General features: G+C 37.4%; 1 protein-coding gene across 1 annotated transcript in view; it reads right to left on the bottom strand.

The window, feature by feature from the left end:
- Positions 1-8,464: 8,464 nt before the first annotated feature.
- The window catches only part of igdcc4 (immunoglobulin superfamily, DCC subclass, member 4), a 57,007-nt gene continuing 48,253 nt past the window's right edge, over positions 8,465-17,218 (bottom strand). The window contains exons 17-20 of the mRNA XM_082532249.1: positions 15,990-16,092; positions 15,694-15,874; positions 15,338-15,466; positions 8,465-14,603 (exon numbers count right to left, since the gene is read on the bottom strand). Of these exons, the coding sequence (XP_082388375.1) occupies positions 14,085-14,603; positions 15,338-15,466; positions 15,694-15,874; positions 15,990-16,092 (932 nt within the window). The 3' untranslated portion in view covers positions 8,465-14,084. The remainder of the gene's footprint in view (positions 14,604-15,337; positions 15,467-15,693; positions 15,875-15,989; positions 16,093-17,218) is intronic.

Here is a 17,218-nt window from a genome sequence, read left to right as displayed (position 1 = left end):
ATCTTCCTACATTCAGATCATCATCTGCAGTGCATCTCTCCTTTTACCCACATCTGTAAATCTTTGGACAAGAAAGGAGCTGGCCCGGTTCATTTACTGAGATTAGCAGTAAACTTTCACTTTGAGAGTCAATAGATATGTGAGAAAATATTTGGCTCTGCAACGTGTTCTACAGCATCATGGCCCAGAGGTTCCATATTGTGAATGATGTTGAGTGTGATAGTCAGCTTGGGGCTGATCTTTTCACATAGGAGTGTACCTACTGCATTAGTTCCAAAACCTACAAACTTTGTGTGTAACAGTTTTCCTGAGACACCTTCCATAAAAAGACTTTCTGACTACGGCATGTCAGAGACAGCAGCTCTGGTCATCTAGATGAAAAGGTAAGCATTTGGGACTCTAGGATTTCAATATTTCTAGGATTTCATTGCAAAATCTGAATTTTTAATTTATTTTTTTTAAATAAAGTTAAACAAGATATCAGTGATCCCTATAGTGTCATCTCTGTCACAAGGATTGAAAGTCAGTTTCTGACTTTGTGTTTGTTTTAGCTGCAGACTGTTTCAAGATGCAATGCTAAAAGTCTCACTGGGTCCGGGGATCCTGATTATACTGTACATCCTTGCCTTGCAAAGAAATTTGACATGGCTTGTGGATGTTGTTATACTAGACATTTAGTAGTTGGTACCAGTGCCAGCAGCATTATACAATTCTCAGTTAGTTTCATACCACTACCACTTTTACATTTGTTGTATCAAACTGTTGTGTAACTATCAGTTCTGATGAGGCTTCTGGCATAGTTGCCAGAACCAACAAAGGAAGAAATAATTTGTTATCAATAATCAACAAGAACACACAAAGTACTCTTCCTTTTAGTACCGTACTTAGAGTGCTTAGAGTCCATACTATTATCATATTCCATCACAAAGGTTCAAAAGTTCAACATTGCATATTAAGGCATCACCCCTGGTCTTACTTATTCTTAGTTGGTGTTGCATAGCAACAGTAGTAATAATTAGGTCTTATTCTGTGACATAGTCTCACATTTATAATTGCCTAGAAGCAAGGAGAGGAAATTTAGCTGCAAGTTTTGAAGTGAATCAGAGGAAGAATTGTTGAGATGGAAGTGGACCAGACAGGTTTGCATAGATTAATGCATTTCTTATGTTATGTTATGTTATGTTATGTTATAATTGTGATTTAAATATAGCAAAGTAGTAGTGTGTTTTCATTTATCAATTCAGTTGCTGCAGAAAGACACAAGGTACTAAGCAAGACAAGTTTAAAGATTTCTTGCTTCAGCCACATCTGTTCCTAAGAAAGTTTCTTCACTAGGGCTGTGATGGTTGGACTGCGTGACAGTCCATGTAAGATGTAGAGGAAATTATTTTTAATGGTGTTTCTGATGCTCTCTGGGTTGTGACGTTAATGGTGGGCCTGCCTGCTGTCGAACTCGCCTTTTGCTACAAGAGTGAGTGATTCTAGATAACGGCCGAGTGCTATGTGATTTGCAGTACACAACGCTTACACGTACTTGGAGAGCTGTAAAAGTGGGTCACCCAGCCCACTGAGAGTTAGCCTGTACCATTCACTGATGTGGAAATAAGTCTTCTGCAATGGGCCCAGCAAGGCTGCACTACCAAACGCTGCCACAATCAGCACCCAGCTTTAAAGGCTTCTGCACAAACAATCAGTCATTTTCATGTCTTTGTTTTTATGGCAGGGCTGTGCATGCTACTCCAAACTGCGTTGAGCTAAAAATGCCATGTCGGTAATTAATGATTGATTTAATCATGATCAAAGGTATAAATGTTAAGAAGTAACCAAAATCTGTAATTTTGGTTTTAAGACTCAGAATTTGAATCAGAATGTGACTGTTTTCATTGTGATTAATTAGCAATGAAGTTTTTATCACAACATGCACTGCTTGCACATAAATTGTATTTTTTATCTGAGGAACAGCTTTGTGACTTTTTTCTTTGGGGTTTTTTTTGTTGTTGTTTTTTTTTTTTGAAAATGTGAGTGTTTTCATTATATCCTCCCTGTGTTCCAGTGCCTTAGTCATAGATATAAAAGAAAATATTTAGGTTTGCATTCAAGTCAAAAAATTTTTTATATAGAGTTAGCCACATGAAATTGGCTTTCTCTTTTACTGATAAGAAGATAGTTGAAATACCTAACATTTTATTGTTATCAGTCATAAACACTGTGAGAAGAAGTCACATTTAAGGACTGTGTGTCTTTATATAACCCCATCAGATCTGCTGTAATCTATGCAGAGATTTTAATTCCTGCAGCTTTGACATCGGGTCAGAGTTGGATATAATGTAAGGGCGAGTAAAACCCTTGTCAGATTACTGATGGCCAGGAGCCAGCACTGCTCTCAGCAAGCTCTCACTGGCAGGCAGAATGCAGGTTTTAATCGGCATGCACCTCGCAAAGCTGGAGGTTCTCCTCACTGTGTTTGGCTCTCACCTATAGCTTGGCTATTGTAAATCCAGTGTGACAGGCTTATGTAAGGAACTTTCCTACAAGGCTGTGGAAGTGCATGGTTTGGACTGCAGGATGGGAAAATAAGCATAAGGCTGGTAAAAGCGAAAGAGAAGCAAATAACAAAAATAACTGAACCATAACCCAGCACTGTCACTTTTTACTGATACATTTTCACAGAGTGTTAAAACCTTTCCACCCAGTCTTATCACTTGTCTTAGAAGAAAGCCAAGGATGTGCTCTCTTTTCTAAACTTGAAAGGAGAGTATACAATCTTGCCTCTGCTTGTAGTGTAGAAAATTGGCATACACTGCTTTTTATAACGGCTCCTCCTTGGGGTCCAGCTGGGGGCAGCCAACAGTGAATGGATAGTGGCACATAGAACGCAAAAACAGAAGAACCTGGGGCAAAACAGTCCATACCTATTACTGATAGCTCACCACGTCTTCTTTGGTTATAACATGCCCTGTGGAGTTACCTTTGACAGCTACTTTATAGTGTCTTTTAAAGCTTACTGCAAAGTGTACAGGACTGACTATCATTTCAGATATATGTAGTCCAAATAATCTATGTTGCTCTCGTCCTCTTATATTCACCCCTCCCTGACTTCATTCCAAAATCTTCCACTTCATCGTTCTTCATTCTCTTTCTCCTCATCCTCTGTTTAGTTAGGGGAATATTTGATTGGCAGGTGATATCCTCTCAGGATGGCTCACATTGAGAAAATGTCCTGTCTGCAAGTAGTGTTAATTCTTATGTACAGCTTCAGTGCTGGATGATTACAATAATATGTTACTGAAATCACATTACCTTTTTGTGTAACACAGTATGCCACTCCCTAATTCCCTAATTCCATTATATTTATATTTACTTGTGTGACAAAGGTTTTTCTTATTTTTATGTTATTATTATTTATTATTGGAATAAAAGTGTGTTAGTGGTATTTTTATTGCACAAAATTGAGAGAAATTATGATGAAAAAGTGCAAAGTGCATCGAGGACAGAATCAACTATTCTCTGCTGCAAATGCAGTGTTGGCTCTTTGCAAGAATTTGCAGAGATCATGCTAACACAAAACTTATGGAAATCTCTTTAAAACTGAGTAAGTGCAAATCAAAAACAAAGCAACCAAAGGTTGATCTTCAGCAGTATGCAGTGATGAGCAGTGAGACTCGTAGATCTGTAACCTCTCTGTATCATTTTCTGCAGTGAAATTGATGTGAAATACTCCTTGGGCTGGTTTGCAGCTTTGTGGTCAGCTTTATGTTTTTACTTAAATACTAGAAGAAAGATCTTACATGTATCCTCATCCACAGGAAGAAATAACTATTTAGTATACACCGCAACATATGTAATCCTATGCACAATGTGGGATTTATTTCAAGACTCCTGTTGCCTCCAGTCTATTTATTGGTGAATGCCAAGAAAGACAGCAGACATAGAGTGACATTCAGCTGAAGTCATGGGGCCATATCTTTGGAGGATGAATTGATTCATGTTGTTTACAGAAAATTCTGACCCTAAATGTTCCAGATGAACTCGAGACTCATCAGATCAGAAATATTTTTGACAAAAAGTTGAGCATTCAGAGTTGTCTTCCTACCAGCTTGAAGCAGTCTGGTCATTCTCCTCTCTTCTGATCTATGGCATCGTCAAGACATTTTTTCCAAAGAAATGCCACTAACTGCATCTTTTTGCTTTTTCAGACCATTCTCCGCTTGATGGTTGTGCAAGAAAATCCCAGTTGGTCCGCAGTTTCTAAAATACCCAGACCACCTCATCTGACACTAACCATGCCCAACTATGCCACATTCAAATTCACTTAAAGCACCTTTTTTTCCCCTCACTATGATGCTTTGTTTGAACTTCAATAGGTCATCTTGAACATGTCTACATGCTTAAATGTACTGAGTTGCTACTGTGTGATTAAATAGTTGTGTTAACAAGCAGGTGAAGAAGTGTACCTACAAAGAGTCCAGTGAGTGCCTGTACTGACTAGATGCTACTGGTAGTTATTCAATTGACAGAGCTATTAAAATCACAATAAAAACAGCTGATTTGTTATCATAGCTGAAATGACATGTAATAAATAAATAAACATTTGGTATTTGTTTCTTATAAAAAGGTATTTTGTAGTTTGTGTTATGGTCTTAGTGTCTGAAGCTGTTTTTCTTGTATTCCCAGTGTCTGCAAACAAAAAGATTACTTTGCAAATGCTTGCCAACCCAGGATGCCTTCTGTTGTATACTTTGAACTGGCAGAGCCCACACAATTTAGAGGTGAACTGAGCTGGAGTGGTGCTGAAATACAGTGTAGTAGTCTTGTAGTAGAACAGTAGCAGGGGCAAGAAGAGGCAGAATGAATGGGCTGATTCAAGAACTTCGCACAGGTATTTCCCCACAGGCACTGAGCTTTACCTCGTTAGTAAAGCCCTCACCTGACTCTCTGCGCTCCACTTGCCTGACTCGCTGATGATATGAGGTATGCTGAAGTAGCCTGGAGACTATGCCACTGCTGGAGGACAGAAACACAATATGCTGCATTGATAAGTACAACATAGAATGAAAATGCATCCACGTATGTTTGCCTATTCACAGGGCAGTGTGATCTATTGTGTTCATATGTGTCTCTATGTTTAATTGAACCTTCCCACCTTTCAGACCTCTGCAAAGGAACCCAGCCCTCTGATTAGCAGTGATGAGTGGCTGGAGAGATAGTGAGACCAGACCCCTCTGTCACTAAGTGAAGGCTTTTATCTAACCCTTCAGGGGATTCTGCCACGTGATGTTGCCTCAGTGCTCCTGTCTTAACTCTCGTGCCCTCATCTCACCCTATTATCTCTATCACCTCCATCTTTGCCTTTTTATTGTTTAACTCTTTCTCTGCTGTGCACACACACACAAACACACTCTCATTATCCATCCACACAGATAGATGTGCAAATGTAGAGACACAGAGTTCCTCCACCTTTGGTTATTTAAATATCTACCTTTTTGTACAGTATCCAAAACCAGTTTTTCTTCTTTTCCTTTTCTTCTTCTCCATGTATAAAGATAAAATCAAACAGTAGGAACGCACAATAATGTTTGCATTATATATAGCATATATAAATAGCCAAACCAGGTATGAAGTCACAGCAGCATATGTGCTCAGGAAGCAGTCCATGGTGATGGGAGTGGCACACACTTTACTGCTTTTCAAGAACTATCAGGAATGACCACACTGCCCTCCAGTGGCTAATCTAAAAATTGCAACTTTAAATCAGAACAATACGAATTCCTGAGTCTGTGATGGGGTGGGGCAATTGATCTGGTTCTAATCTGGCTTAAATTTATTAACAATATTATTTTATGAGACCAATTGTCACTTTGTAAACTATAGATTCAGGGAAATGTTTTATATATATATATATATATATATATATATATACTGGGTTTTTCTTTAATTAGGCTCAGGCAATAGCGAGATCCTTGTATTTTTCAGCACTGTTACTCATGTACAGATGGATAACAGTGCTGCACTATGCCATCAAATAAGTTTCCAAATGACTGACAGGTGCGTGCCATTTTATCGCATTAATTTGTTCTACCATAGTCAGCTCTGTTTCTCCGGTAATTCAATTTTGTTCAGAGCCTAATTTTCACTAGAAATAGTTATCACCCACCTTAATATTACAGTGAATAATAAATGCATCCTACTATTAAAGTAAGTTAAGTGATGCTTGTATGAGCCAATGTCTCTCCAGATATACCCTTTTGCCCAAATGTCTGCCTAAAAAATAGATGAAAAAAGGAGGTGGCAGCCTGTACGACAAACTCAGTGATATGAAGTCTAAAAACAAATGGGTGACAATAGTTACATTTTATATTGTAAATATTACAATAGATAATGCCATTTGTTGTTTTACTTGATCTAAGTGGAGCATTTAATACAATAGGTCATAAGCTGGTTTTGGTTGATGACACTTCTCTATGTACTGAGAGTGAATACCTTAAAATTCACTCTCAGTATAAAAATCACTCTGGGTGGAAAGAAAACATCCCACACTTGATGGTGACTTCCTAAATTCAGTCCACACTTGTATAGTTTTAAGCATTCCAGGATCCATGTGTGAGGTATTGAGCTATAGGCTGTCTTGTTGTCAATCCAGGTGGTGGGACTACCTTAGTCTACTAGTAGCTGGTGTGTTTCCCCAGTGGCATTTTTGACTGTTCATTTGTGGGATGGACTGAGCTTTGTACCTGTTCATCTTAGCCGCTATGATGCCTAACAGGACCTTCCATGTGGTTCCAAGGGAGATGATTGGTTGGATGGGACTTGTCCCTTCTGGGGATCGTTGTGGATCAGGACTACCCAGCCTTCAATTAGCCAAGAAGGCAAGCCGACAGAGGCAGTGTGATGCTACAGGCCATGTTCTCCTGGGAAAACATCCATGTGGATCTTCTTTGGACATATACCGGTTCATGGAATCGGTATTCTCTGATGGCTGACTTGGCCTCCAAATTGACTAGATCTCAGTCAATCCAATCGAGCATCTGTGGGAAACAAACAGTATTTGTTTTTCTGACTCTGTAATTATATTTTTTGATTATTGTTGTTCATAGTTTTGGTTTTCTTTAGTTCTTAGTGATTGTAGTCTTTCCTCCCTTAGTAGTTATCTTAGCCTGTGTTTAGTCTCTGTCTACTCTATGCTTTTACTGTATCCCATGTTTCATGTCTAGTCACCCTTGTCGCTATGTTCCCTATGTCTCCCCAGTTACTGTGCTAAGCTTGGGTGTCCTGAGTCTGAGTTTCGGTCTGTGTGTTTCCTGTTTTATTTTGATGGTCCTCGTCCTACATCAGTGTATCTAGTTTTGCTTTCCCTCGTCTCATTATTTCTGATTAGTCCCAGCTGTGTTTCCTCCTGGTCCCCATCCCCTCGTGATCCTACCTGTATATCTTAGTCCTCAGTCTTTCCCCTGTCGTTTCGTACCCTCTCCGTGTTGTGTTTTGTCCCCTTAGTGTTCTAGATTCATTCTAGTTCATGTTTCTTAGTTTCTTGAGTCTAGTTTAATTCTAGTTTCCATGTTCAAGGTTTTGGTTTGTTTTTGTGAGTTTATTTTGTGGAAAGTTCTCCCAGCAATAAAGGCTGTTGCTTTAAAAGTTAATCCTTCAGTCTCTGAGTCCTGTGTTTGAGTCCTACATTCTGCCTGCCACAGCACACAACATGACAGACACATGTCTATAAGTTTAACTCCATTTTAATGTGTTACATTATGTTAATTTTACATTTTTCATTAAAATTTGGAATCGCATTGTCTTACATGTCTTAGTTTAATTGAAGATCCTTAAAACTGCATACTGTGCATTTAAATACTAAGCTAAATCCAAAAGGTTTCTTGATAGATTAGCATAAAGAATTACAGGTGGGCCACCTGCTTCATGTCAAGATTTTTTTAAAAATCCACTCTATTACGGCACCTCATAATTATTGAATGTTAAAACTCTTTAGGGGACTTTTTAAAAAAAAGGAAAAAAAAGGATATGTCCTGTCAGCTAAACAAATTGGCAGTAGCAGTAGCTTTGAAAGTGTTGCTTTCAGATTTCTTTTGCTGTTATAAGTGTACTACTGTACCTAGTATAAAAAAAGTAGATGTTTTTTTAATGCATTTGTTCTGAACAGACATTTTAGTATTGTTAATTAGCTACATCCTTATTCACATAGTCATCTGCTGAGCTTATTTTTTACATCTCTCAAACATTAGGAGATAGGATAAATTTTAACCTCTGAGTGTAACACATGCTCACATGCTGCGAGCTCCCCTAATTTCTTAAAAGTCATTTTACAGAATGCAAATGCCAGAAATAGAAATCAGACAGAGTAAAATTGACTGACAAAAGTTATAGGAAAAAAAATCCTTATGCAATTTGGCATAGACACAGAATCACACTGAGTGTTGTTTATATATGTATTTTTTTAAATGTTTATTTACAGAAGAGAAGTCCTCACAGTTGCTGTGAGTTTCGACATTTTCACATATGGTAACACAGCGGAAATATTTCTACAAACCACAAGTAATACCTATTCTGTGACTGATTCCTTTGAAATAGCAATGCATCTATCACATGGCCAGCATCACCATGACTAACACTGAGTAATCCATCTCTTGTTTTACACACTAAGAAAATTGCACTTCTAGAAATGTAAAGATGACAGACCAGATTTGCTCGTGGCCAAAGATGAAATGCTAATCTATTAAGTGCTCCTACAATTTGCTTCTACATTAGCATATGCGATTAATGACATTTTGCTCGACACGCAATGATTACAAAGGTGTCTGAGTAGCTGCAGAGCATCGCTGGTGGCACATGACTATAGTCTGTGCATACATAATAAAAGAGGCAGAACTGGGTGGGTAAACACAAAACTAGAGATAATGTACCACAAAAAAAGTACAACATTGTGACATCACTGGACAAAGCAGCTCACCACAAAGCACCAGAACGTACAAAGAAAAGCTAGAGATAGAAATGCACTGAGTGATTTGTACAAAACAACGTATCATCTGTGCATAAGATTTTCCTTGATTTAATTCCCAAAAAGACAAAATGAGGCTTTGTTTGACAACACATGACACGTATCTGAATTGAATATGCAGGCATGATCCTTTTATGCAAAGATGGGAGACCTGAGTTGAGAAGAGACTTTTATTTCTATAGAAATCTGTCTGCACTGAGAGGTATAACCTGCCTCAGGAGGGGTTCTCTTTAGCCCTTCTCCCTAGGAAAAAAAATACTTTAGTTTACAGTTTAGCAGATTTAGTCATTTTTTTTCCTTTTTTATGATTTTTGCCTTTAAACTTTTAGAAAATCTTGGTAATTACTCATATTGCCAAATAATAAACAACATTTGAATGGTTTCCTTTAATCCCTCCTCTCATGTGTTGAACTCCTCAGTGCAGGACTAGACAATCCAAGTCACTATAATGAGTAAAAACTCACACTGAGGTAAAATGAATCACAAGTCCCATCCTCTGTGAAAACACTTGGCTAACAAAACAACAGTATTCTTACCTTTAATGTTCTACTTGTTTACAAAATGTGCAGTATCAAGAGACTGATCAGAATCAAATGAAGTTACCAACATGAGGTATAGTGTTTTAATTAACCCTTACAAAAAGAAGACGAAATCAACATAATTATCAAAGTAATTATCTTCTCTACAAAATGAGAGAATGAGTCATTTTTTCTTTAGAAATGTGATTGTTCTAGCCAACAAAAAGGTGTACAAAGAAACCAAGGTTTTATACATATACTCAAAAGAGTGGCTAATAGTGTTAACAGAGCTCCTATTAGGAGAGTATACATCATTTATGCTGCAGGCAGGGTTATGCTAATCGCCATTTCATATCCTCTGTCACCTCCACACACCATAATAATTCACTACTGCATCAAGACTTAATACATAAGTGAAACAACCAGATAGAAGTGAAATATCAGTTGGGGGGGGGGGCATTAAACTATGTCTACCTAAGATTTTGGCAACTGCAACGTCATGAAATTAAATTCCTTCATGGTGGATCTGATGGTGTCTTTACTTGATTAACTCCCAAGCACAAACTAACTAATTTTCAATTGTTTTAAATTGTCCATGACAAAAAATGGTGCATTGGTATAGAGAATATACCATCTCTATGGCTACACTTTATGTGCAGTGACAACAGAGTCTGAAAGAACAGCACCTACATTCAGTGCAGTGTTTTGAAAATGAAAATGATAGTTGTGAGCTTCATTAAATCTTTGCTCATAAGATTTTTTTTTGTCATTGTACGTTTTCACTGTGATTTTCTAACATTGCCTTGATTCAGTGATTTCCATCCAAACACAAAGCTTATCCAAACAGAAGTTGCACATTATGAGTGAATTAGTACTTCTTTTCTGAGCATGGCTCATCATGGCTGACTTGGACTGAGAGAGGTATGCTGAAGATATCAAACTGGAATGCTTTTGAGAATGTTTCTGCCAGTATTCAGGACATACATGCCTTTTAAGGATACCTACTTAGAGTAGGCGCTAAGTAGAGATCAGTAACAGTGAATTTCGCGTGTAAAATAAAATTTAAAAAAAGTTGGTGCTTTGCTTTAACTTTTATAAAAGGCAAATCTTAAAGCACGAGTCAGAAAGCTGTGGCTGCATTGTTCACTAAACCTTTAAATTGTATATCATAGCAGGTATGCTACTTTACTAGCAAAAGGAAACCTGCTTGGAAATCACTGTTTGGAAAATGGTCACATGTAAAACATGCTTACCAGTTTAGACTTGTGTGCACAATAGTGCAGCAGCAATTTTTTACCATGTGAGCATTTGGTTGATTTGCCTTCTATGGACCACTTAAGTGGGTTAGACAAACCTTAAACTGAGTGCCAGACCTTTTTAATGTGGCATTTTGAAGATGTGTAATAATAATTTCTGTAACTGGCAGTGAATCATCCAGATGCAACAAATATCACTTTCTTTCTTAATTAATTTCCAATCAAAGTTTCACACAGGGTTTCCACACATTCATTTCTGTCTGTAAATGACTGCTATTGTATGTGAAAAATAAATAAATAAATGGCAGTCATACTTTGATGTTGGGTAGATAAAGGTCAAGGCAAAAAAATTTTTTGAGAAATTTTGGCAAGGAAAGCATTTTTAGCAGGAACACTGAACACACTGAGCTTTTTTCATTAATGTCAACAAACAACAATTTACATTTCTGCTGCTGAAGTATTTGAGCTCCTTTATCACTGCTAGAAAAACAACCTGAGAGAAGATGAGACATCATAAACAGGGCTTGACTCAATGCTAAGATTATATTTTGAGATAGATGACATTATTATTACTGCTCACAAGCTCTGCGGACCTGCTATTGTTTTAGAGTTGAATCTACAGAAAAAAAAAGAAAAAAAAAAAAGAAAAGTCCCCCCAGAACAGTATTATCATTTTAAAAACTCTCTTTTTGAAGTGAAGCACCTGATAAAGCCTTTTGAAAATGTAAGTTGTAAAAGGTATGCAAAGACTTGAGCCATCTGTAGCTATGAATTACTTTGTCTGATGAGTAATGAGTGTCGCACGTCCTTGTCATCATGCACTAAGTATCCAGGCCAGAACTCTTATTATACATTAGTGACCTGAAGCAGGCAAGAAAAAAACCCAATTTGATAGCCTGCTTCAAGTATTTTCACAATTTTACCTTATATTTAGGGCAACTTAAATTCAAAAAAGTCATAATCCAACATTTTGTTTATCATTAGAACCCAATAAAAACCCTAACATTGGATTGAATGACCGGATTACAGAAACTGGTAGAACGTTCCTGTATTTGGTTCTACTTTGACTGGAAGTATAGTTCTGAAACCACATGCCACTGGGTGGATGAGTTTCAGATGCATCACATCAAAGCCATAGGGTTATGTATTTTTTTTTTCAGTAGAGCAATGTTGCAGGAAAGGGTAACTTTACACTGACAGACACAATCTATTTGAAATCTGAGAGGAAGCTGCAACGCACTAAAGAGACATAATTTCCAGTTTGAAATAACACATACAGTCACTGCAGGACGATTATTCCTTCAAATATTAAATGCTGTAAAATCAGACAAGTTAAGAATAAGATCTCAAAAGGTGCTAGTTACATAAAACTACTTAAATCACACTGGAAACCGTCCTGAAAATAAATGAGGTAGTGCTGTTGATAAGAAGTAGGGATGCACCAGTCTCTACCCTCCTTGAACCGATGCTGAATCACTGCTTGTAATATGAACGTTTTAATTTTGAAAATGACTGATTGAATATAAAAGGAACAATTTCAAAGATTAAAAAAACCCATTAAAAAATGGATCCCATATAGTGCTGAACAAATTTATTAGATGACCTGTCATAAAAACAAGAAAACAGAAATATTTTAGAAGTCTGTTAAATACACATTGAAAACTAAATATATAATTTTTGTATTTTTATACCCAAATGTCGACCAGCTCACTGAACATCTCTGAGAAATCAGAAATTTATAAAGCATATTATAACATCCAACCACTAAAACTATTTTTTTGTGTTCATGAAGGCTAGATAACTGTAATTTGGCTTTACTATTCTTCAGCTTGTTTTTTTGTATAATAGTAAATTTGAAAATTCATTGCTAACAACAATATTTATAATTTAACATAAGAAATATGATTTCAATTAGAGATTGTACATACTGTCCGTTACAGAAAAAAAAGATTTGGGTAGGTATCAGTACTGTTAGTCAGGTTCAGCAATGGCATAAACCACATTTTTGGCTGACTAATAAATTTGTTAAGCACTGTATATTTTTTCCTTCCTTTCTAGCTGATCTTGTTGATGTCTGTCAAAATCAATGCAAAGAGTTGTGGACATTTCGAGTCAGGCAGAATCAAGTCAAATACACTATATACTTTGAATTGTGGCAAGTATTTCATATTAAAAATACATTTACAGAGGGGAAAAAAGTATCTTGACACAATGGCACAGTATCTTGACAATAGTAGGGACAATGGTGCATCCCCATTTAGGAGCTAAAGAAAGGAGAATGGACTACAGATGTACAGTTGTAACACCTCCTCTAGTACTCCCATCAACACAAACCAATACCAAAATAAACATCTAAATACTATAATTCCATAAATGACATATAAAAACCAAAAGAAAACATGTTTTACTTTTCAATTGTCCCTGGATTACAAAATCACACCACAGGGATATATGGCATTTTGGAAAAGAATACTTCACGTTCCACATCTGTATACTTCATATGTTTCCAATTGACATTTTTTGTACTTGGACTCAATGTAATATTTAGAAATATACAGAGGTTATAAATGCACCTAGAATAATTAGGCACCTAAGACCCCCACATTCCAGTCATGAAATGTATCTAAATGTGTGTTTACACATGACTGTTTGAATTTTACATGCAATATCGAGGAATTAGCGAGGTTTTTAGCTTTCTGTGTGTTTGTATGTGTGTGTATGTGTGTGTGTGTGTGTGGCTGTGGACCCTGAGACAGCAGGTGGCTGGAGAGAGGCACAGGTGTTCTGCACTTGCAGAGTGTGAAGATACTCTTTAAGGCTTATTCCTAAGTGCCACACTAAAGTAGCATCCACACTACCAAACCCAGGGAGACCCTGTGCTTCCAATCCATTCATCAGTGATGATAACCTGTCCAAGCACTCACTCACGGAAAATTCCTGGCCTTTTCTCATTCCTGAGTGGAACAGAGCCATTTACGACACAGTGAGAAATACCTTCTCCAATTCATGTCCGTCTGCTTGGTTAAATCTTTTTCCTTCCTATGGATAGGAAAGACCCAGAGGAAACTGTGGTTGCAATGATAGAGAATGCATACCCATATACAGTACTCTACCACTAAAAATATACCGTATATGTTTACTCTATATACACAAGTATGAAACAATGGATTCAAAGTACCTATAAAACTTTGCAAGGAAGAGAAAGAAAGCTAATAATGAGGTGCATAAAAATAATCCTTGGGTTTTTTTTTCCTGGGTACATAAAAGAAAATCCATATGGGGTTGATGCCCTGCATGCAGAGGCTATGGGCACAGATAACTGTGTGCTGCTGAGGTAGAGTGGACAAGTCCGGTGCTGACAAAGGGGGAAGGGGACAGGCCAGGAGAGATGGCTTTCCCTGCTGCAGATGGACAGTGTCTAGAGTCCCCATTTTCCAGACGCTCTGACCTCAGCACAATCTTAGGAGAATGGAAACCATTGGTTAGACCCATTTCCTGATGTGGTGCTGTGTCTGCAGTCAGCTGGTGTCCTGTATCTTCAATTTCCCCATTGTAAGTAGCCACCAGCTTTACTGAGGGAAGATTTGAGGAGCTTTGGGATAGTGACAGTTTTTCTAGATGTTCCTCTTCTTCTTGCGAACTCGGCTGGCTCAAAGAGGAATACTTTTCCTCTGACAATGAGGGTCCCAAGGTGGTGTTAGAATCTGTGTTTTGATAGCCCTCCTCTTCTTTCTCCCTCCCTGTGTCCAAAAGCTCAGAATGAACAATGACTTCTGCCTCAACCTGGTTACTGCACATGGATGTACTCAAATTATCTTCTTCCTGCAATGAAACAGTGTCACTGTTACATGAGATTTTCTTTTTATTAGTTTATCACCCCGAACAAATGAATTCTCTGACAGTTCTTCATTTGTTCATTTACCCACAATGCCTGTGCTAATGTAGGATGTTACTTTTCTTAGCATACCCAGCTAACTAGCTTCATCAGCTAAAAACAAAGTACTTAACTAACTACATTTAATAAACAAATTATTAATGTTGGAATTAACTAGCGCTGAGATTAAATGCAAAAAATATGCTTTTTTCCCCTCTTTTTTTATAGCTCAAAGAGGTGAATATGCTGCCCTGGTGATGTGCAACTTGGGATATAGTCTTTGAAAACAATATTTTACTTTATAAAAACAATATTATCTACTGTTTAAAGCCATCCAATGCACATTAAAGTCCTCATTTAGAGACTGGATGCATTAAAAAGTCAATTGTCGCAGCTAAATTTAGCTTAATTAGCCTGATGTTTATGATAGCATCTGGCAGTGAAAATAATGATTTCAGGTGGTAAAATCAATCACCAGTTACAAATTTTGTTAACCTCATTCTGAAATGTATTATTCATTGATTTAAAAGTTTAATAGGGTGTAAGCATGAAAGATTTAGCAACATGTGATGTGCGGCTGGGTTTACTAAACTGTAAATTAGAAATACAGTTGGAGAAAGTCTTTGAGAGAACAGTTGTTGCCTTATATACAATGTAAGTCATATTTTGTTCAATAAATTACCATGCCATTATCAGTGATTAGCATGTTGAGAGCTCCATTCACGAGTGTTGGAGAATCTTCTATTAGGGTGTCTTTGTATCTTGTGATTCTGTTGGCCCAGTTATGGCTTACAGAGCCGTTCCAGGCAGCCTATAAAATGAACAACATAGTTGAAACACCAGAATCAGTATTTTCCCTCAACAAAATGTGAGAGTTATAAAGAAAAAAAATGAAAAAAGGGGAAAGTTTCTATATATACAACACATAGAGAGAAAATATCCAATGCCCATCTAAAAATAAACTTTCCCCTTGAAGATGTAGACCTTGGGTTCAGGTGCAAGGGCATCACCTTCCCCATTCAATGGATTATCACTTGCCATCAGACTCTGCTCCTCTGGGGCCTCTGCTGGCGGTTGACCAGACTCTTGGCTACCTGCTGGCATCAATGTCTCCAACTCATAGCTGTTGCTGCACTCTGGTATGTTGGAGGGAATGGGGCAGCCTCCTCTCTTATACTGAGGTATCACAGCTGTAGAGTCCAGAACCCCAGATAGCTCCCTATTTAGAGCAAACATTAACACACAGATACATTCTATTTTACGTGTCCTTTTGTTCATAAGCAGTAAAACAAGTAAGCCACTGTATGAGTGCTAAAACTCTAGAGTAATCATACCTGGATTTGCTGTTACGAAAGCTGAAACACATGCAAAGGAGGATGCATATCAGTCCTAGGCACACACCCACTATAATGCCTGTCACTGCATGGATGTCCAGCTCTGTTAAAAATTGAGATAACATGGAAATAGAAAAAAAATCTATTAGTATAAACAACAGGGCTTTTTTGCTCTTCCAGATATACTGACTATAACTTTTGATATTTGATCTGCTACCTGAGATTCATGAATTGTACAAAAATACTATTATTTGTAAAACTTGTGCAGGTCTGTTATATAAGGCCTGCTAAAATGCACTGATTTCTTCAGGTAAGTCAAGCTTATAGCAGCAAAGCGATGGGCAACATTTAAGAGCAGACCTTCATTAAAATGAATTTATGCTGCGTGTTTTTGGCAGTTTAGATTAGAAGAGGAGAGGAAACAGATGGCAGGAGTTCTCTTTCCCAGCCGACTAGCTACCTGAGTCCCACTTCCACTGCTATTTGCAAACACTATTAAAGCCCATATGAACAAAAAAAAACTGTTACTCTACCTTTCTTTATTAGGACAATTGCCTGAAAAGAAAAAACAAAACAAAAAAGCATTTTGCTGCTTCTAGCACTGATAAAAATATTCCAGATACCATGTCCTCAGCATAACTCCTAACTCGTGCTTTAATCCTTAATAGTTCTTGGGGAAGTTAATGGCTCTGTGTTTAAAGAAAAGCAGGGCATTTAATAATTATGAAAGCTAAAACGCTGACTGATGGAATTAAAAAGTATGTAGTGAGACTGCAAGCCTAATCACAAATTGACATGAGAGTAAAGAAAGTACATTCATAGCAAATTCTGTTATGTACACAAAGCAGTAATTGAAAATTAACCCTGGGGTCACTGATGAAGCCACCCTTTGATATCTGACATTTTAATATATTTAAGATGCAGACTAGGAGAAGAGAAATAACAAGCTTATGGAAAGCTAGTCTTTCTCTGCCAGCTGAGACAAATTACTTATTTTAATTAGAAGGACTATGTGCATATACAGGAAGTGTGAGACTATCATTAAGAGTGTATGTGTGCTTGTAACACAGTGAGAAAGATTAGAAAACAAAACAGAGGAAACCGGTAACTTCTGCTTTCCCACAGGACTATATAAAACGACATTAAATCTTTTACAGTACCATGAAAATAATGCATTTTCATGGTTTGCAAAACTGCAGTTTTATATAACCCATATAACCTCTGCTTGA

Source organism: Aulonocara stuartgranti (genome assembly GCF_965226115.1).
Source record: "Aulonocara stuartgranti genome assembly, chromosome: 1".
NCBI lineage: Eukaryota > Metazoa > Chordata > Actinopteri > Cichliformes > Cichlidae > Aulonocara > Aulonocara stuartgranti.
Note: the sequence above shows the minus strand (reverse complement) of the source record. Positions and strands in the feature narration are given on the sequence as shown.